Consider the following 22,528-nt stretch of genomic DNA (forward strand, 5'->3'; position numbering starts at 1 on the left):
TTCAACTAATAAGTAACTAAAACATGAACCGGATTCAATGAACTTCAGAACCTGCCCCAATCGTTCTGGGAAACTTCAAATAAGGAAACTCCTTGTCCAGACTGACAGATTAGCACCTGCCAAAGGCAGAATCCTGCACCAGCCAATCCTGGGTGCACTTTCCAGCCCCAGTTGTATGTCATGGGCCTATGATTCCATCCTAGTTCTTAAGAATTCTCAGGCCGGGCGCGGTGGCTCAAGCCTGTAATCCCAGCACTTTGGGAGGCCGAGACGGGTGGATCACGAGGTCAGGAGATCGAGACCAACCTAGCTAACACGGCGAAACCCCGTCTCTACTAAAAATACAAAAAACTAGGCCGGGCGCGGTGGCTCAAGCCTGTAATCCCAGCACTTTGGGAGGCCGTGACGGGCGGATCACGAGGTCAGGAGATCGAGACCATCCTGGCTAACACGGTGAAACCCCGTGTCTACTAAAAAATACAAAAAACTAGCCGGGCGAGGTGGCGGGCGCCTGTAGTCCCAGCTACTCGGGAGGCTGAGGCAGGAGAATGGCTTAAACCCGGGAGGCGAAGCTTGCAGTGAACTGAGATTCGGCCGCTGCACTCCAGCCTGGGCGACAGAGCGAGACTCCGCCTCAAAAAAAAAAAAAAAAAAGAATTCAGTTTGGCCGGGCGCGGTGGCTCAAGCCTGTAATCCCAGCACTTTGGGAGGCCGAGACGGGCGGATCACGAGGTCAGGAGATCGAGACCATCCTGGCTAACACGGTGAAACCCCGTCTCTACTAAAAAAATACAAAAAACTAGCCGGGCGACGTGGCGGGCGCCTGTAGTCCCAGCTACTCGGGAGGCTGAGGCGGGAGAATGGCGTAAACCCGGGAGGCAAGCTTGCAGTGAGCTGAGATCCGGCCACTGCACTCCAGCCTGGGCGACAAAGCGAGACTCTGTCTCAAAAAAAAAAAAAAAAAAAAAAAAAAAAGAATTCTCAGTTGAAATCTGGGAACAATAATTCCTACACTATAAGGCTGTTATGCAACTAAGAAAAAGTAAGAGCAGTTAGCATATAGCATATCTACTCCTATGATTATTACCAACGAAAGGCTAAAACTGTCACAAACTTAGTTACTTACGTTCTTTTTCAAACAGCTCTCTAACACCAGGCAAATCTTTTGCTGCTCCAAAGTACTTGTAACCTCGGTTTCCTGGGACTTCTTTTCCTTCATGATCCAGCATTTTAGGACCAACTTTCTTATTGGGAAGAAAAAAGAGAAAATGGATCTGTTAGTTAGTTATTATTTATTTATTTATTTGAGGTGGAGTCTCGCTCTGTTGCCCATTTACTTATTTGAGGTGGAGTCTCGCTCTGTTGCCCAGGCTGGAGTGCAGTAGCACAATCTCGCTGCAACCTCCGCCTCCCAGGTTCAAGCAATTCTCCTGTCTCAGCCTCCTGAGTAGCTGGGATTACAGGTGCATGCCACCACGCCTGGCTAATTTTTGTATTTTTAGTAGAGACAGGGTTTTACCATGTTGGCCAGGATGGTCTCGATCTCCTGACCTAGTGATCCACCCGCCTCGGCCTCCCAAAGTGCCGGGATTATAGGCATGGGCCACTGCGTCTGGCGAATCTTATCTTTACACCCACTATTTCCATGTTTGCAAATATATTTTAAGATAAGAGCCAGATGTAGTGGCTCACACCTGTAATCCTAGCACTTTGAGAGGCCAAGGTAGGCGGATCACTTCAGCTTAGGAGTTCAAGACCAGCCTGGGCAACATGGCAAAACCCTGTCTCTACTATACAAAAATTAGCTAGGTGTGGTGATACATGCCTGTAATCCCAGCTACTCAGGAGGCTGGGGCAGGAAGAACTGCTTGAACCTGGGAGGTGGAGATTGCAGTGAGCCAAGATCATGCCAGTGCACTCCAGCCTAGGCAACAGAGAGAGACTCTGTCTCAAATATAGAATAAATAAATAAAAAACACTTATGGGCTGGGTATGGTGGCTCACACCTGTAATCCCAGCACTCTGGGAGACCGAGGCGGGAAGATCACTTGAGGCCAGGAGTTCACGACCAGCCTGGGCAACGTGGTGAAACCTTGTCTCTACAAAAAAATGCAAAAACTAGCCAGGCATGGTGACATATGCGTATCGTGCCACTGCATTCCAGCCCGGGTGACAGAGCAAGACCCTGTCTCAAAAAAACAAAATAAAAATAGGCCAGGCGCGGTGGCTCACACCTGTAATCCTAGCACTTTGGGAGGCTGAGGCAGGTGGATCACGAGGTCAGGAGATCGAGACCATCCTGGCTAACACAGTGAAACCCCGTCTCTACTATAAATATAAAAAATTAGCCGGGCGTGGTGGCGCGTGCCTGTGGTCCCAGCTACTTGGGAGGCTGAGGCAGGAGAATGGTATGAACCCAGGAGGCGGAGCTTGCAGTGAGCCAAGATTGCGCCACTGCACTCCAGCCTGGGTGACACAGCGAGACTCTGTCTCAAAATAAATAAATAAATAAATAAAATAAAATAAAAATAACACGATGTTAAGTGACAAAACCTTTAAAAAGATTACCAACAACCTATATGACAATCAGTAGAAAACAAATGAAATACATCCACAAGATACATCTATATCTATTAAAACTGATGATTTGCCGGGTGTGGTGGCTCACATCTGTAATCCCAGCACTTTGGGACACCAAGGCAGGCAGATTACCTGAGGTCAGGAGTTCAAAACCAGCCTGGCCAACATGGTAAAACCCCATCTCTACTAAAAATATAAAAATTAGCAAGGTGTGGTGGTGCACATCTGTAATCCCAGCTCCTTGGGAGGCTGGAGCACAAGAATCACTTGAACCTGGGAGGCAGAGGTTGCAGTGAGCTGAGATCACACACCACTGCACTGCAGCCTGGACGACAGAGTGAGAGTCTCAAAAAAAAAAAATGATTTGACAACTACATGTAGTATGTGACCCTGGACCAGGTCCTGTACTGCAGGGGAAATGCTACCAAGGACATTATTGGGAAAACTGATGAAATGCCACATGGATTCAATTATTGTAGCCAGGTTAAATTTCTTAAACTTGATAGCTCTACCATGGTTATATAACAGAATATTCTTCTTCTTAGGAAATACACATATATTAAAGAGTAAAGAAGCATGATGTATTTTAACCTACCTTTCAAATGGTTCACAAAAACTAAATCTCAAGGTACACAAAAATAAAGCAAATACAAGCAAAATGTTAAATACTGGTAAATCTGTAAAAAGGGTATATAAAAGTTCTGTATATTTCTGCAATGTTCTTTGAGTTAAAAAACATTTTTAAAAATTATACAATTTGGTTGAGCACAGCTGCTCACGCCTGTAATCCCAGCACTTTGGGAGGCTGAGGCAGGATGACTGACTAACTCCAGGAGCTTGAGACCAGTCTAGGCAATATAATGGGACACCATTTCTACAAAAAATTTAAAAATTAGCTGGGCATGGCCAGGCACAGTGGCTCATGCCTGCAATCCCAGCACTTTGGGAGGCCAAGGCAGGTGGATCACCTGAGATCAGGAGATCGAGACCAGCCTGGCCAACATGGTGAAACACTGTCTCTAATAAAAATACAAAAATTAGCTGGGTGTGGTGGTGGGCACCTGTAATCCCAGCTACTCTGCAGGCTGAGGCAAGAGAATCGTTTGAATCCAGGAGGGGGAGGTTGCAGTGAGCCGAAATCACGCCCCTGCACTCCAGCCTGGGTAACAGAGCAAGACTCCGTCTCAAAAAAAAAAAAAAAAAAGAAATTAGCTAAGCATGGTGGCACACACCTGTCATCTCAGCTGCTCGGGAGGCTGAGGTAAAAGGATCACTTGCACTTGGAGTCAAGGCTGAAGTGAGCCATGATCGTGCCACTGCACTCCAGCTTGGGGTAACAGAGTAAGATCCTGTCTCAAAAACTAAAAGGCTGGGTGCAGTGGCTCACACTTGTAATTCCAGCACTTTGGGAGACCAACGTGGGCAGATCACCAGAGATCAGGAGTTCGAGACCAGCCTGGCCAACATGGTCAAACCCCAGCTCTACTAAAATACAAAAATTAGCCAGGCATGGTGGCGCACACCTGTAATCTCAGCTGCTCCGGAGCCTGGGGCATGAGAATTGCTTGAACCCAGGAGGCGGAGGCTGCAGTGAGCCAAGATCACGCCACTGCACTCCAGCCTGGGTGATGAGGCGAGACTCCATCTCAAAAAAAAAAAAAAAAAAAAACTAAACTAAAATAAAGCAATTTAATATACTTATCGATCATATGATTATCTGACATGAAGGTGTATTCCTTATACAGTTTAGAGAATAAAGCACGTAGTGAGAATATTAATGAATTTCTATAATGTATACACTAATATGTATTGTTTATATTTTATAATTTTTATATTTATATTTTTTCTCTACACGAAAATATGTACTTGTTTATATAATCGAAGCTACCATTTTGAAAAGAAAAACAAAACCTAGAACCAAAATTGGACATACAGTGAGTATGGTTTCAATTATGACATTCACACAAAAACAACGGAAGGAAAAAAAGATAAAGAGCATATTCAAGTGGCTGCGCTTATGTAATGGGATTGTGACTGAGTGTTGTTCTGCTTCTTTGTACTTTTCTGAACTTAGTGATAATATATTACTTTTATATGCAGAAAATAAAAAAAAATTATTAAGTATTAAAAGTCTCTGGAAGAAAAGATATAAAAATATTAATTTTTATATATTTATATTGAATTTATGTTGAATTTGGGTGGTGGAACTTAACATTTCACATATTAATTTTTTCATACATCTGAGACCACTTTTCTAGGTGGATTAATGAGCTGCTTTTAAGCAGCCTCACAGGAAAAATAAAATCTCCACCACACAACTGCTGAAGAGGTCAGGCAAGTGCTCACTCTGGCAGGACATATACTAAAATCAGAATGATACAGAGAAGATTGGCATATAAAAATAAGAAACAACAAAAATAAAATAAATGAAAAGAAAAAAAGAAGTTAGGTAAGACATCCAAGAGAAGAGAAGGCTCCTAGTGCAGTGCCCGGACACAAAAGGGGTTTCAGAAATGGGAGTGTCTTTCCTCTTCTGCAGTGGGAAGGCTGAATGCTCCATTTGTATGTACTAGGGTGAGAATTATGATTATGTGTTAAGACTTTCTCAAAGGTGAAAAGATCAACACGTAGAAAAACTGCATGTGTTTCTTACATAACATGTTATAGTCCATTGATTAGATACTGTTGTTTCCAGTGATCTGAGGTAGGTCTCACCACAAAAGTGTGAAATAATTAGGCTCTGGGGCAGGAGTTTTCGAAACCAAGACCCATTAGTGCGTCATGAAATCAGTTAAGCAGGTCACAAACATCAATTTTTTAAAAACCAAAATAGAACAGAATAAAAAATATCAAAGTATACCATACTACTGTTTTTTCAGCACTGTTGTGTGCTGGCTTGTGATTGTGTGTGTGTGTGTGTGTTTTACAATAGGCCATGTTCTTAAAAGTTTGAAAGCTATGTTTCTAGAGTATTGCACTTACAGAAGTCCAAAAAAAGGGCAGAATGGAGTGTCTCTATGGCTCTCAGATAACAAAGCCAACAAATGGCTGTCTCCAGTTCCTAAGGCGCTCAAATAATGTGAGGAACCATTGTTATTTTATCTTTTTTTTTTTTTTTTTTCAGACAGCATCTTGCTCTGGCACCCAGGCTGAGGTGAGTGGCATGATGACAGCTCACTGCAGCCTCCACCTCCCAGGCTCAAGCGACCCTCCCACCTCATCCTTCTGGGACTATAAGCATCTGCTACCATGCCTAGCTAATGTTTAAATATTTTGTAGATTCAGGGTCCCACAGCGTTGCCTAGGCTGGTCTCAAACTCCGGTGCTCAAGTGGTCGTCCTGACTCAGCCTCCCAAAGTGCTAGGATTACAGGTGTGAGCCACTGCACCCAGTGAAGGACCATAGTCTTTTCTTTCTTTTTCTTTTTTGTAGGTGGGGGAAGGAATCTTACTCTGTCGCCCAGGCTGGAGTGCAATGGCGATCTTGGCTCACTGCAACCTATGTCTTCCAGGTTCGAGTGATTCTCCTGCCTCAGCCTCAGCCTCCAAAGTAGCTGGGATTACAGGCACGCACCACCACACACAGCTAATTTTTGTATTTTTAGAAGAGATGGGCTTTTGCCGTATTGGCCAGGCTGCTCTTGAACTCCTGACCTCCAGTGATCTGCCCACCTCGGCCTCCCAAAGTGCTGGGATTATAGGAGTGAGCTACCGCACCCGGGCTCATGGTCATTTTAAACACAAGGCCCAGAGATGAAGCAGCTTACATAAGGGCTTCTGGCTAGTACATACAGATGCCCTGTCTGCTGTGATGCATGTGCTGTGAAGTCTTCCAGCATCATCCTACCCACCTGTTCACAGGTTTCCTGTATCAAGGGACTACCATGGCAGGAATAGGCTGGGAACTGCTAGGGGTGGAAAACTAGATGGGACCTGCCACCAGGGCTGCCATGTACTCACTCCATAATCAGGACCGCCCAGCTCCTTTATCCGGACCTCCCAGTGTCCTTTCTCCCTTAGCAGCTTGTTAATTTCATCATTCAGGTCACGAATTCGAAATTCACCTAAACCAGCTAGAAAACAAAAAGGTTAACAAGGTAATTCCATAAAAATCGTCAACACCTCCAACACTCACACTCAATATCATACCCTTAAAATCAATGTCAACACCTACAAAGGTATACTACATAAAAATAGTTATCTAAATTGATAAGAAAAATCACCCAAATAAAATGAAAGGACAAGAATTATAAAGAGTTTCCACTAGCGTAAGAAAAAAAAAAAATCCTTGAAAATAATTTCATCCTCACTAGCAACCAAAAAAATACAAACTAACCTGAAACAACCCGGCAGTTCCATTTATACAGTTACTGAAATAACAAGCTCTTAAGAGAGAGGGGGAAACAGCAACCAAGGCCAGCAAAGACACAACGAGGCTGGGATGGGCACCCAGGGCTGGCAGCATTCTATGATGTTTTAGCCTTTTCAGGAAAGCAATGTATTGCTATATGGGAAAAATTTCTGGCAAGGACTATAGGGCTAAGAATTAAGCCTAAGGGATTAATTGAAAGGGATGTGCACAACACATTTCACTGCGGTGCAGCTGGGGCATCACACCATAGAGAAGGTGGGAAAATGATTAATGAACCCTAATAGGTTGAAATGAAACATCATATAACTGTTGGAAGGGACAATTTGCACACAGTGGAGACACAGCAAGGCCTTTATGAGGTAATGGTGGATGACAACAGCAAGTCCAGAAGGGCTCTTACACCTGGGTTACAGCTAAGACCGATGCTCTAGAAGATGGGCATGAGAGGACTTCTAGGAGTGATGGATACTGCTTGTGGACGTGGTGGCTTTCATGGGTATAAAAATCTGCTGTAATTCATCCAACTCTACATTAAAAATGGAGGAATTTTATTATATGTAATTTTTGCCTGGATAAAGTCCATTTTTTAAAAAAAAGTCAAACAGGCCAGGCGCGGTGGCTCAAGCCTGTAATCCCAGCACTTTGGGAGGCCGAGGCAGGCGGATCACAAGGTCAGGAGATCGAGATCATCCTGGCTAACACAATGAAACCCTGTCTGCTAAAAATACAAAAAATTAGTAGGGCGTGGTGGCGGGTGCCTGTAGTCGCAGCTACTCGGGAGGCTGAGATAGGAGAATGGTGTGAACCTGGGAGGTGAGGCTTGCAGTGAGCCGAGATCATGCCATTGCACTCCAGCCTAGGCGACGAGCAAGACTCCATCTCAAAAAAAAAAAAAAGTCAAACAGGCCGGGTGCAGTGGCTCAAGCCTGTAATCCCAGCACTCTGGGAAGCCGAGGTGGGTGGACTGCTTGAGCTCAGGAGTTCAAGCCAGCCTGGGCAAATAGTGAAATCCCATCTCCACCAAAAATACGAAAAATTTACTGGCTGTGGTGGCACATGCCTGTGGTTCCAGCTACTTGGGAGACTGAGGTGGGAGAATCGCTTGAGCCCAGGAGGTGGAGACTACAGTGAGCTGTGATAGCACCACTGCACTCCAGCCTGGGTGACAGAGTGAGACCTTGACTCAAAAAAAAAAAAAAGTCAAGTAAAAAGAATACACTGTAACTGGGTGCGGTAGCTCACACTTGTAATCCCAGCCTTCTGGGAGGCACAGGAGGATAGATCACTTGAGGTCAGGAGTTCGAGACCAGCCTTGGCTAACATGGGGCGTCCTTGTTTCTACTAAAAATACAACAATTAGCCGGTAGTGGTGGTGCACAGCTTGTAATCCCAGCTACTCAGGAAGCTTGAGGCAGGAGAATTGCTTGAGCCTGGGAGACAGAGGTTGCATTGAGCCAAGATCACACCACTGCACTCCAGCCTGGGTGACAGGGCAAGACTGTCTCAAAATAAATAAATAAATAAATAATTTAAAAAAAAAATACATTTTAGAACCTCCCACTCCCATGTTCTGTTCTGTTAGGAAAGAAAAAGATCTGCCACCACCATGGTGAGACTTTCCAGTGCTAAAGACACAGAGAACTCAAAGCAGCCCAATCATCTGCCCAATCATCTGAGGTCCTCAACCAAAGCAAAGGGAGAGGATTCCAGAAGCCTCTCCCAAAGCAAAGCCAAGGCATCTTGGAGAAAACAAGAATCACATGTTTTATGTTTTTTTATTGACTTTCCAAAATCTACATATAAAACATTACTTTTTGGTACATAATTATATGAGTTTTCACAAATGCATATAATCATGTAATCATCACCACAATTAAGACACAGAAAGTTCCATCGCCCCAAAACATTCCCTTATGTGCCACTATAGTTACCCCCTCCCCTTACCCAACTTTTGGCCACCAGTAAACATAATGTATTTTGTTCCTATAATTTTGCTCTTCCAGAACATCATATAAATGGGATCACAAACTACACAGCATTTTGAGTTTTGTATCTTTCACTCAGCATTATGCTCAAAAGCATGCTTTTGAGATTCATCCATATGTTTCAATTTTATTTATTTACTTTGATTATTATTATCATTTACAAAGATGAGGCCTTACTATGTTGCCCAGGCTGGTCCCCAACTCCTGGGCTCAAAGCGATCCTCCCACCTTGGTCTCCCAAAGTGCTGGGGATTATAGGCATGAGCCACAGTGCCTAGTCTATATGTTTGTTTTTACTACTGAGTATTATTTTATTGTATAGACACACCTCAGTTTGTTTATCCATTCACCAGAAGGATCTTTGGGTTGCTTCCAGTTTGGGGACTACTACAAACACTATGTATGAGTTTTTGTGTAACAGAAAAGGATTACATTTCTCTTGGAGAAATACCTAGGAATGGAATTGCTGGATCATAGGTTAAGTGTATGTTTAACTTTATAAGAAACCACCAAACCCCATTTTAAAGTAGCTGTTCCATTTTGCCTCCTCACTAGCAGTGCATGTGAGTTCATTACTTCACATACTCACCAGCACTTGGCATTGTCACTATTTCTTTTTTTTTTTGAGACGGAGTCTCGCTCTGTCACCCAGGCTGGAGTGCAGTGGCTGGATCTCAGCTCACTGCAAGCTCCGCCTCCCGGGTTTACGCCATTCTCCTGCCTCAGCCTCCCGAGTAGCTGGGACTACAGGCGCCCGCCACCACGCCCGGCTAGTTTTTTGTATTTTTTTAGTAGAGACGGGGTTTCACCATGTTAGCCAGGATGGTCTCGATCTCCTGACCTCGTGATCCGCCCGTCTCGGCCTCCCAAAGTGCTGGGATTACAGGCTTGAGCCACGGCGCCCGGCCGTCACTATTTCTTTAAGTCATTCTACTAAGTGTATAGTATCTCACTGTTGTTTTAACCTGCATTTCCTTTATGACTATTATGTTAAATACATGAAAAGATGCTCATTTGCCTCTACATTTTTTTTTTTTTTTTTTTTTTGAGACAGTCTCGCTCTGTTGCCCAGGCTGGAGTGCAGTGGTACAATCTCAGCTCACTGCAACCTTCTGCCTCTCAGGTTCAAGCTATCCTCATACCTCAGCCTCCCAAGTAGTTGGGATTACAGAGGTGAGTCACCACATCCAGCTAATTTTTGTATTTTTAGTAGAGACGGGGTTTTGCCATCTTGGCCAGGCTAGTCTTAAACTCCTGGCCTCAAGTGATCCGCCCATCTTGGCCTCCCAAAGTGTTGGGATTACAGGTGTGAGCCACTGTGCCGAGCCTACATATTTTCTTTGGTAAAGTATCTGTTCAAAATTTTGCCCACTTCTTAAAACAAATTATATTTTCTTTTTTCTTTTTTTTTTTTGAGATGGAGTCTCACTCTGCCACCCAGGCTGGAGTGCAGTGGCACGATCTCTGCTCACTGCAAGCTCCGCCTCCTGAGATCACGCCACTTCCCACCTCAGCTTCCCGAGTAGCTGGGACTACAGGCGCCCGCCACCAAGTCTGGCTAATTTTTTTTGTATTTTCAGTAGAGACGGGGTTTCCCAGTGTTAGCCAGGATGGTTTCAATCTCCTGACCTTGTGATCCACCCGCCTCGGCCTCCCAAAGTGCTGGGATTACAGGTGTGAGCCACCACGCCCTGCCATAAATTATATTTTCTTACTGATGAATTTTTAAGAGTTATTTGTCATCCCTTTCTCCACTGAATTGTTTTCATAACTTTGTCAAAAGTCAATTGACCAAGCCAGACATAGTGGCTCATGCCTGTAATCCCAACACTTTGGGAGACACAGATGGGAAGACTGCTCAAGTCCAGCCTGGGCAACAAGAGCCCATCTTTACAAAAATTCAAAAATTAGCCAGGCAGGGCTGGGCGCAGTGGCTCACACCTGTAATCCCAGCACTCTGGTAGGCCGAGGCGGGCAGATCACTTGAGGTTGGCAGTTCAGGACCAGTCTGACAAACATGGAGAAACCCTATCTCTACTAAAAATACAAACAATTAGCTGGGCATGGTGATGCAAGCCTGTAATCCCAGCTACTTGGGAGGCTGAGGCAGGAGAATCACTTGAACCCAGGAGGTGGAGGTTGCCGTGAGCTGAGATGACGCCACTGCACTCCAGCCTGGGCAACAAGAACGAAACTCCATCTCAAAACAAAAAAATTAGCCAGGCATGCCAGCCACAGCAGCTCACGCCTGTAATCCTAACACTTTGGGAGGCCAAGGTGTGCAGATCAGGTCAGGAGGTGGAGACCATCCTGGCTAACACAGTGAAACCCCGTCTCCACTAAAAAAAAAAAAAAAAAAAAAAAAAAAATATATATATATATATATATATATATATACACACAAAAAAATCAGCCATGCATGGTGGCATGCACTTGTAGTCCCAGCTACTCGGGAGGCTGAGGCAGGAGAATCGCTTAAACCCTGGAGGCAGAGATCGTGCCACTGCACTCCAGCCTGGGCAACAGAGCAAGACTCCATCTCAAAAAAAAAAAAAGAAAGAAAAAAATTAGCCAGGCATAGTGGCATGCATCTGCAGTCTCAGCTACATGAGAGGTTGAGGCAAAAGGATCACTTGAGCCCAGGAGGTGGATGCTGCAGTGAGCTATGATTGCACCACTGTACTCCAGCCTGGGTGACAGAGAAAGGCTCTGTCTCTATTAAAAAAAAATAAATAAATAAAAAGGTCAACTGACCATTTATGTGTGGCTCTATTTCTGGACTTCTACTGGACTTCTAATTCTGTTTCCTTGGTCTATGTGCCCTATCCTTTCACCAATACCACATTACCTGGAAGCTGGAGCTTTCTATTACATCTTGAAATCAGGTGGAACGAATGCTCCAATTTTGTTCCTTTTCAAAATTGTTTTGGCTATTGTAGTTCGCCTTTCCAATTAAATTTCAGACACAGAATATCAATGTAAACAAAAAATCCTGTTAGAATTTTGATTGTGATATATTTGAAGAAAGAATCAACATCTTTACTGTGTTAAGTCTTCCCATACAAGAGCACAATATATTTCTCCATTCATTCAGGTCTTCTTTGGTTTCTTTAATCATTGCATCCTAGTTTTCAGCATACAGATCCTGACTGTATTTTGTTAGATTTATACCTAAGTATGGCCAGGTGCGGTGGCTCATACCTGTAATCCCAGCACTTTGGGAGGCCGAGGCAGGTGGATCACAAGGTCAGGAGATCCAGACCATCCTGGCTAACACGGTGAAACCTCGTCTCTATTATAAATACAAAAAATTAGCTGGGCGTGGTGGCGGGCACCTGTAGTCCCAGCTACTCGAGATGCTGAGGCAGGAGAATGGCGTGAACCTGGGAGGTAGAGCTCACAGTGAGCTGCACTCCAGCCTGGGGGACAGAGTGAGACTCCGTCTCAAAAAAATAATAATAATAATTTTAAAAAAAGATTTATACCTAAGTTATTTCTTGTGTTTTGGTGCTTTTGTAAATAGCACTTTTAAAAAATGTTGTATTTCCAGCTGTTCAATGTTAGTATATAAAAATATAACTTTGAAGCTGAGCATGGTGGCTCACACCTGTAATCCCAGCACTTTGGGAGGCTGAAGCAGGCAGATCAATTGAGTCCAGAAGTTCCAGACCAGCCTAGCCAACATGGTGAAACCCTGTCTCTACTAAAAATACAAAAATCAGCCAGGTGTGGTGGTGGATGCCTGTAGTCCCAGTTACTCGAGAGGCTGAGGCAGAATAGCTTGAACCTGGGAGGCAGAGGTTGCAGTGAGCCAAGACTGGGCCACTGCACTCCAGCGTGGGCGACAGAGCAAGACTCTGTCTCAGAAAAAAAAAAAAATTATATATATATGTGTGTGTGTGTGTGTGTATATGTGTATATATATATAAAATTCCGTATATTGAACTTCTTTTCTGTGAACTTGATAAACTCACTTATCCATTTTAGAATTCTTTCTGTAGGTTCCTTGGGATTTTCTACATACAAAATTATGTAGGATTTTAGGCTGGGCGTGGTGGCTCATGCCTATAATCCCAGTACTTTGAGAGGCAGAGGCAGGCAGATCACCTGAGGTTGGGAGTTTGAGACCAGGCTGGCCAACATGGCGAAACGCCGTCTCTACTAAAAATACAAAAATGAGCCAGGCATTGTGGCACATGCCTGTAGGCCCAGCTACTAAGGAGGCTGAGGCAGGAGAATCATTTGAACCCAGGGGGCAGAGGTTGCAGTGAGCTGAGACTACGCCACTACACTCCAGCCTGGGTGACAGAGCGAGACTCCATCTCAAATAACAAAGAAAATTATGTAAGATTTTCTACATCACAATAAAGACAGTTTTACTTATTACTTTCTAATCTTTATGCCTTTTATTTCCTTTTCTAACTTTACTGCACCGGCTAGGATTTCCAGTATCATGCTGAATATAGTGGTGAGAATGGATGTCTTTACCTTATTACTTGAATCCTTCACCATTAAATAGTTTAGACTATGGGTTTCTTATTAGAAGTTTAGTACCGGGCCTGGTGTGGTGGCTCATGCCTATAATCCCAGCACTTAGGGAGGCCAAGGTGGATGGATCACCTGAGGTTGGGAATTCGAGACCAGCCTTGACAACATGGTGAAACCCTGTCTCTCCTGAAAATACAAAAATTAGCTAGGCGTGGTGGCTGGCGCCTGTATTCCCAGCTACTCGGGAGGCTGAGGCAGGACAATCAATCGAACCTGAGAGGCGGAGGTTACGTTGAGCTGGGATTACACCACTGCGCTCCAGCATGGGCGACAAGAACAAAACACTATCGCAGAAAAAAAAAAGGAAAAAAAAAAGTGCTTTATCAAGGTAAAAAGTTTCCTTTTATTCCCAGTTTGCTGAGTTCTTACCACGAATAAATGTCTAATTTTGTCAAATACTTTTTCTGCATCTACTTAGAGCATCATACAGTTTTCCTTCTTTAGAATGACATAGTGAATTAACTTATTTTTGAATGTTGAATCTACTATGGTTTTCCAGAATAAATCCTTAGTTGTGATGTATTATCCTTTTTATACATTGCTAGGTTTGATATGCTAATATTTCATTAAAGATTTTGTCTATATTCATAGGAAATATTGGTCAGTAGTTATTTCCCACATCTTTTTCTGATTTTAGCATGAGGGTAGTACTGATAATAAATATTTATAAAATGAATTTTAATGATACTAATACTAAAATTCGTAAAATGAGTTGAAAAGTGTTCCCTCTTCTTCCATTTTCTTGAGGAAACTATGTAGAGTTGGTATTATTTCTTCCTTAAATATTTAGTAGAACTGACCAGTGAACCCATCTGGGCCTGGAATTTTCTTTGTAGAAAATTATTTAGAAATGAATTCAATTTCTTTCCATCTTTTTTCTATTTTTTTTTTTTGAGATGGACTGTCACTCTGTCACCCGGGCTGGAGTGCAGTGACCCAATCTTGGCTCACTGCAACCTCTGTCTCCTGGGTTAAAGTGATTCTCCTGCCACAGCCTCCCAAGTAGCTGGGATTACAGGCACATGTCACCATGCCTGGCTACTTCTTGTATTTTTCGTAGAGATGGTGTTTTACCATGTTGGCCAGCCTGGTCTTGAACTCCTAACCTCAGGTGATCCACCCACCTCGGCTTCCCAAAGTGCTGCGGTTATAGGTGTGAGCCATGGTGCCCAGCCTCGATTTCTTTAACAGATACAGGACTACTCAGGTTTACCATTTCTTCTTGAACTGTGTCTCTAAACAGTGGAATTATTGACACTGTAGGAAGCTTAACACATCCCTGGCCTCTACCCACTATATGCCAGTAGCACTCTTCCAGTTGTAACAATCAAAAATTTCTTCAGGGCCAGGTGCGGTGGCTCACGCCTGTAATCCCAGCACTTTGGGAGGCTGAGGCAGGTAGATCATGAGGTCAGGAGATCGAGACCACCCTGGCTAACATGATGAAACCCCGTTCTACTAAAAACACAAAAAAGCCGGGCGTGGTGGCTCAAGCCTGTAATCCCAGCACTTTGGGAGGCTGAGACAGGCGGATCACGAGGTCAGGAGATCGAGACCATCCTGGCTAACATGGCGAAACCCCGTCTCTACTAAAAAATACAAAAAATTAGCCGGGGGTGGTGGCGGGCGCCTGTAGTCCCAGCTACTTGGGAGGCTGAGGCAGGAGAATGGCATGAACCCCGGAGGCGGAGCTTGCAGTGAGCTGAGATCCGGCCACAGCACTCCAGCCTGGGCAGCAGAGCAAGACTCCGTCTCAAAAAAAAAAACAAAAAAAAAAACCACACATAAAAAATTAGCTGGGCGTGGTGGCAGGCGCCTGTATCCCAGCTACTCAGGAGGCAGAGGTTGCGGTGAGCCAAGATCATGCCACTGCACTCCAGCCTGGGCAACAGAGCGAGACTCCGTCTCAAAACAAAACCACAACAAAAAAATGAACTACTTCTCGGCCAAGCACAGTGGCTCACACCTGTAATCCTAGCTCTTTGGAAGGCTGAGGAGGGTGTATTACCTGAGGTCAGGAATTCAAGACCAGCCTGTCCAACATGGTGAAACCCTGTCTCTACTAAAAAATTACAAAAATTAGCCAGGTATGATGGAGGGTGCCTGTAATCCCAGCTACTCGGGAGGCTGAGGCTGGAGAAACTGCTTGAACCCAGAGAGGTGGAGGTTGCAGTGAGCCGAGAATTCGCCACTGCACTCCAGCCTGGGTGACAGAGAGCGAGACTCTGTCTCCAAAAAAAAAAAAAAAGAACCACTTCTCTTAAATGAGCTTTGGCAGTTTGTGTCTTATGAGGAATTTAAGGAATTGACCTATTTCATCTAAGTTGTCAAATTTATGGGCATAAAATTGTCTGTAATATTTCCTTATTATCCTTTTAATGTCTACAGAGTCTATAGTAATATTCCCAATTTGGTTCCTAATATTCTTAATTTGTGTATATTTTTTCTTGGTCAGTCTGACTAGAAGTTTAGAAGTTGACTAGAAGTTTAGAAGTTTATCAATTTTATTGATCTTTTCTTTTTTTTTTTTTTTTGAGACGGAGTCTCGCTCTGCTGCCCAGGCTGGAGTGCTGTGGCCGGATCTCAGATCACTGCAAGCTCTGCCTCCCGGGTTCACATCATTCTTCTGCCTCAGCCTCCCGAGTAGCTGGGACTACAGGTGACTGCCACCTCGCCCGGCTAATTTTTTGTATTTTTTAGTAGAGACGGGGTTTCACCATGTTAGCCAGGATGGTCTCGATCTCCTGACCTCGTGATCCGCCCGTCTCGGCCTCCCAAAGTGCTGGTATTACACGCTTCAGCCATCGTGCCCGGCCTCTTCTTTTCTAATTTCGTAGGGTAGAAGCTTAGATCACTGATTTGAAAACTTCCGTAATTTTCCATTATTTCAGTGCTATATATTTTTTGTGTGTTTGTTTTGAGATGGATTCCTGGAGTGCATTGGCACGATCTTGGCTCACTACAACCTCCACTTCCTGGATTCAAGCAATTCTCCTGCTTCAGCCTCCCGAGTAGCTGGGATTACAGGCACATGCCACCACACCCAGCTAATTTTTGTATTTTTAGTAGAAACAGGGTTTCACCATGTTGGCCAGGATAGTCTCTTATCTCCTGACCTCGTGATCCACCCACCTCGGCCTTCCAAACTGCTGGGATTATAGGCGTGAGCCACTGCACCAGGCCAGTGCTATACACTTTTAATGAAGCACTATATCCCATAAATTTTTTCATCTCCTAAATTTTGACATTATGTTTTCACTCTAATTAAATTCAAAATATCTTCTAATTTCTTTGCTGTTTCCTCTCAGACACATGAATTATTTAAAAGTGTGTTGTTTAATTTCCAAATATTTAGGAATTTTTCAGATATGAATCTATTGTTATAATCAGAGAAAATACTTTGTGTAATTTCATTTTTTTTTTTTGAGATGGAGTTTCACTCTTGTTGCCGAGGCCAGAGTGCAACGGTGTGATCTCGGTTCACTGTAACCTCTGCCCACCAGGTTCAAGTGACTCTCCTGCCTCAGCCTCCCAAGTAGCTGGGATTACAGGCATGCACAACCACGCCCAGCTAATTTTGTATTTTCAGTAGAGATGGCATTTCTCCATGTTGGTCAGGCTGGTCTCAAACTCCTGCCCTCAGGTGATCCTCCCTCCTTGGCCTTCCAAAGTGCTGGGATTATAGGCCTGAGCTACTGCACCCGCCCTCAAATATTTTAAATTTGTTAACATTTGTTCTGCAGCCCAGAATATGTTTTATTTTGGTGAACGTTCCATGTGCTCTTAAAAAAGACCATGTATTAGGCCAGGCGTCGTGGCTCATGCCTGTAATCCCAGCACTTTGGGAGGCCGAGGCAGGCGAATCACGAGGTCAGGAGATCGAGACCATCCTGGCTAAGGCAGTGAAACCCTATCTCTACTAAAAGTACAAAAAAATTAGCCGGGCATGGTGGCAGGCGCCTATAGTCCCAGCTATTCGGGAGGCTGAGGCAAGAGAATGGCATGAACCCAGGAGGCGGAGCTTGAACTGAGCCGAGATCGTACCACTGCATTCCAGCCTGGGCGACAGACTGAGACTCTGTCTCAAAAAAAAAAAACACAAAAAAAAACAAAAAAACCATGTATTCTTTTTTGTTAGGTACAGTGTTGTGAGGTAGAGTATTCTACAACTTTCAACTACTTTCAAACTGACTGATCGTATTGATTGGCTCTTCTATGTCCTTACTCATTTACTATCTACTTGTTCTACTGATTATTGTGAGAGGAGTGCTGAAGTCCTCAAGTCTAACTGTGGATTTGAGAATCAAGCACTTTAAAGGAACAAGTTTGCTTACCATTCTGAATCTGAGCCACTTTTTTAGAGATCTCTCCAATGATCTATTAAAAAAATACATTTTAATGAGTTTTGAATATGTTAGAAAGTATAGAAAAACTATAATTCAAAATTAGTATTTAAAAATACTTAGACTTTTGGTTTAACAGTCATTTAGATAGTAAGAAGAAATGAGAGACTTGTTACTTCTACTGAAATCAGATTTACCAGAACATACCTGTCGTCTCCACTTCTCAGCTTTGGGCAGCTCAGTACATTCTGAGGCCAGAAAGGGTCTTCGTTCCTAAGGAGAAAAAAATAACACATTTCCATTATACTATTTACAAGTTTCATACAGCATTCACAACTGATTCAGGCCTTAAGCCTAAATCATCTAATGGCCTAAATACATTTGAAGTTTTCATTCCAGATGATTCTCATTAAGCCTTAAACCTCATTCTGCAAACTCTCCTTAGGAAAAACGTTCATTGCATTGTATTTAGTACTGAAAAGAACTTAACTGTCCTGCAATAGAGAGACAGCTAAACTAGGTTATAGCTATTTCATGGCATATTTATAGTACCTTAAGAAACAATGTCTATCAGTGTTTAAAACATACATACATAAATATGGGTGTATACATATACATGTGCATATAAAATTAAAAAAAAAAAATCCAAAGAATGGTATATATTATCTCTAATTTGGCTGAGTCTCTAAGAGATGAAATCATTTACTGGTTTTAGCTTACAGCTGTTCTCCACAACTTACTCCAGTTCCTAAGTTCCCATTATTCAGTATTAGAGCTGGAGTAATACAGGACCCAATCATCAGGCCGGGCACGGTGGCTCATCCCTGTTATCCCCACTTTGGGAGGTCGAGGCAGGCTGATTGTCTGAGGCCTGGAGTTTGAGACCAGTCTGGCCAACATGGTGAAACCCCATCTCTACTAAAAATACAAAAAAATTAGCTGGGCGTGGTGGTATGTGCCTGTAATTCCAGCTACTTGGGAGGCTGAGGCAGGGGAATTGCTTGAACCAGGGAGATAGAGGTTGCAGTGAGCCAAGATCACGCCACTGCACTCCAGCCTGGGCGACAGAGTGACAGTCCATCTCAAAAAAAAAAAAAAAAAAAAAAGAGGGGGGCCCACTCATCATAATACAGAATAAACTGAAAAACAAGCAGGCAGATCCATCACCCTGCCTCAGCTATGAGGAGGTATTCAAGTGTACAGACTCTCAAGAGCGTCAGCAGGTACAGATAAGAAATAGGAAATTCTGAAGTTTGAATCTGTTGACCTGGAGTGCAGCGGTGCGCTCTCGGCTCACTGCAACCTCCGTCTGCAGGGTTCAAGTGATTCTCCTGCCTCAGCCTCCCAAGAGCTGGGATTACAGGTGCCTGCCACCACGCCCAGCTAATTTTTGTATTTTTAGTAGAGACGGGGTTTCACCATGTTGGCCAGGCTGGTCTCAAACTCCTGACCTCAAATGATCCACCTGTCAGCCTCTACTATGCTGGGATTACAGGCGTGAGCCACTGCACCCAGCTTTTTGTTTTGACAGGTTCTCACTGTGTCACCCAGGCTGGAAAAAGCAGTGGCATGATCATGACTCCCTGCAATGTAAGACTCCTGCATTCAAGCGATCCTCCTGCCTCAGCTTCCCCAGTAGCTGGGACTACAGGCAGGCACCACCATGCCTGGCTAGGCTAATCTTGTATTTTTTGTAGAAGGGATTTTGCCATGTTGTCCAGACTGGTCTCAAACTCCTAAACTCAAGTGATCCACCCACCTCAGCCTCCCAAAGTACTGGGATTACAGGCATAAGCCACTGTGCCCAGACTGCATTTATTCTTGATACTTTACAGTTCATGAGGCAGATTTACACCAACCTTCACTTTTCCCTCTTCCAGCTGAGCCTGGCGAAATCTTGCTAAGGCCGTCCTATCAGGGATATAAAAGACTGCATTAGATCCTGTTCACACAGACTTCTCATTACCCATGTTCCTGGATGGGTTAGATCTGCTTATGATCATATTTAATGTCATTCATATATATATACATAGCAATTAAGAAACCACAGAGTAGTTAGGGATTTCCTGTTCTCAGGAGTAGGGATTAACAGGCAATTTGTATTCCTGAACACCCAAGAATATATTTTACTTACACTACACATAAGGACTGTGGGAAAACCTACTTATCAGACCACTGTGACGAGCAATACATCCAGGTGTTAAAAGGCTAACATCCTGGTGTTCTCTAGCTGTCACTCTCACAACTCCTGCACCAACCACAGGTGAACAAATGTACATCCAGTGTAAGTTCTAGAAACTGTGAGAAAACACATTAATGGAAAAAACAAACGGGCAAAAACAGGAATGCTATTTTTAACATATATAAAGAAAGAAACAGCTTCTCAAAAGGCTCAAATACCAAAAAGAAGAAATACAAAAAGAGTTACATGGTGGTTATTAAGTTACAAAAAATTTACAGCCAAAACCAAGTTGATACTTACATGGCCTTTTCTGCATTTCGGGCCTGGAAAGAGAGAAAAGAGAAGAAAAATGCCCATGTTTAAAATATATTTTTTTCTTGCCATTTACTTTTTAGTGAAAAGTTTTACAAGAATACAGTCACAAGCAAACCACTTGAACTACTATATGAACAACAATAAACAAAAATCAAATATGTCCAAATCCTGTGACCAAGGCTGCGCCTCCCTCTACTTAGAATCTTTACTCCTCCACTGACCCTAACACCTTGTATGTGGCTAACTCACATTATTCTTCCTTCAAATTTTACTTGTGTCATGACCACCCAGAACATTATTCTGTGACCCCTTCTTCCCAGTTAGGCTGGTGTCCTCTATCAAGGATTATACTTACCATGGCACTTAACACCCAGCATCACAATTGCCTGTTCCCTGCCAGTGATATTTGGGGAAAATAAGTCTGAAGACTGCCTTTCATAAAGTAAGCTTTATGTAAGTACTGTCACACTAAATGTCAACTCAATTATCCCTGAACACAGTGTCTGACAGAGACCGAGTTTTCTGGGTGGTAGTCTAGGTAGAAAGAGTCCCGACTAAGTCAGGGACTTACATTCCCAGTTCTTCCACTTACCATCTCTGAGAAGTAGTCTCTCTATAACTCAAGTTTCCCCATCGTTACAATAGAGTGCATACCTCATCTCACAGAGGTGTCACGATGTCTTCATGAGATAAATACAACAAGCATGCAGTTTATAGACACTCAGCAAAATTGAATTCAATTTAAATCTCCTTTGAGACTCTCCCCTTCAACTGACAGAAACAAACTTGGCAAATGCTTCGTAGACAGGCGCAACCGCAGTAATTTGGGACATACCTTCTCACAGAAATGGCTACCTCTTCTTTTTTTTTTTTTTTTTTTCTGAGATGGAGTCTCGCTCTATCGCCCAGGCTGGAGTGCAGCGGCGCGATCTCGGCTCACTGCAAACTCTGCCTCTTGGGTTCACGCCATTCTCCTGCCTCAGACTCCCGCGAAACGGCTACTTCTATTCCTCTGGTTTCTCTCTTTTTCTTGGAATCTTGTGCTCCTCAATCTACAGTGGCTTCCAATATATCTCATATAACCTAACCATGACGCCCCGTGTTTCTTACAGGGGCTTCACTTAATGAAAATAATACAGTAGCCGATATTACAGTAACCAATCAACATTTTTGTACCGGCACTACGTGCATTCTTATATTTACACGTCGTAAATGCTTCTTGCAGAAATGAAGAAACAACAAATGACGCCAGACCACAGAGAGCACACCCTCATAGAACACTTCCTGTCTATGCCATTCATTTCTTCAATAGTTATTGAACATCTACAATGACTCTGTGTGAGACATTAAGGAAGCAATAATGAAAAGACCCCCTACCCTCGTGATGTGTGTATTATGGAGCAGACTGAGAACGGACATAAATGAAATAATCCCAGAAACATAGAGTCACAACTGCTTTTAATCTTCTCTGTGGCATTTAGGGACAAACAGCCGGCCCACACTATGCACCGTAACTCGGAGCGGGCCCTAGCGCTTCTCTGTGTCTGTTTCCCTCAGGTGAAAGAGCTTCATCGGGATTAAGACACTGTCCAGGACGATAACGCGGCTCCCTAGTTTCCAGTTTTTCAATTTGCGACAGCTAAACGAGGCAGGAAGAGAATCCCCTCGTTACACCAAAGAACCTGAAGCCCTCAGCATTGCACGCCTGAGCCCCTACGCCATGAGCGCCCCAGAGGGACCGGGCGCCCCCTCGGCCTGCCCGCCCATCCACTCGCCCCCTCACCCTACTCACCATGGTGTCGCTAAGCGCGCCGTCCTGGAGCCCCGCGGCCCCTGTCCAAGAAACTCCACAGGCCCAGAAGATGCCGACGCTCACAGGAACTGAAGATTCTAACTGCCCACAGACACTGATGTTTTGTCGGAAACGCAAAAGAAAGGGACCGGAAGTGAAAGGGAGTACTGGACGTGCCCAGACCAAACCGACGCTCACAGGAACTGAAGATTCCTTTTTTTGTTTGCTTGTTTTTTCTTCCTTTTTGTGGAGAACGGGGTCTCGCTATATTACCCAGGCAGGTCTCGAACTCCTGGGCTCAAGCTATCCTCCCGCCTCTGCCTCCCTGAGAGCTGGGATTACAGGCGTGAGCCACCGCGCCTGGCAGGAACTAAAGATTCTAACTGTCCACAGAGCCTGATGGTTTGTCGGA

At 43.9% G+C, this 22,528-nt stretch overlaps 1 protein-coding gene across 1 annotated transcript in view; it reads right to left on the reverse strand.

Moving 5' to 3' along the window:
- Window positions 1-22,528, reverse strand: part of ISY1 (ISY1 splicing factor homolog) — a 35,688-nt gene extending 13,160 nt beyond the window's left edge. Inside the window, exons 1-7 of the mRNA XM_010354704.2 lie at window positions 22,117-22,528; window positions 20,310-20,332; window positions 19,687-19,738; window positions 18,035-18,100; window positions 17,819-17,861; window positions 6,540-6,652; window positions 1,127-1,244 (exon numbers count right to left, since the gene is read on the reverse strand). Of these exons, the coding sequence (XP_010353006.1) occupies window positions 1,127-1,244; window positions 6,540-6,652; window positions 17,819-17,861; window positions 18,035-18,100; window positions 19,687-19,738; window positions 20,310-20,332; window positions 22,117-22,119 (418 nt within the window). The 5' untranslated portion in view covers window positions 22,120-22,528. The remainder of the gene's footprint in view (window positions 1-1,126; window positions 1,245-6,539; window positions 6,653-17,818; window positions 17,862-18,034; window positions 18,101-19,686; window positions 19,739-20,309; window positions 20,333-22,116) is intronic.

Source organism: Rhinopithecus roxellana, chromosome 1 (assembly GCF_007565055.1).
Source record: "Rhinopithecus roxellana isolate Shanxi Qingling chromosome 1, ASM756505v1, whole genome shotgun sequence".
Lineage (NCBI taxonomy): Eukaryota > Metazoa > Chordata > Mammalia > Primates > Cercopithecidae > Rhinopithecus > Rhinopithecus roxellana.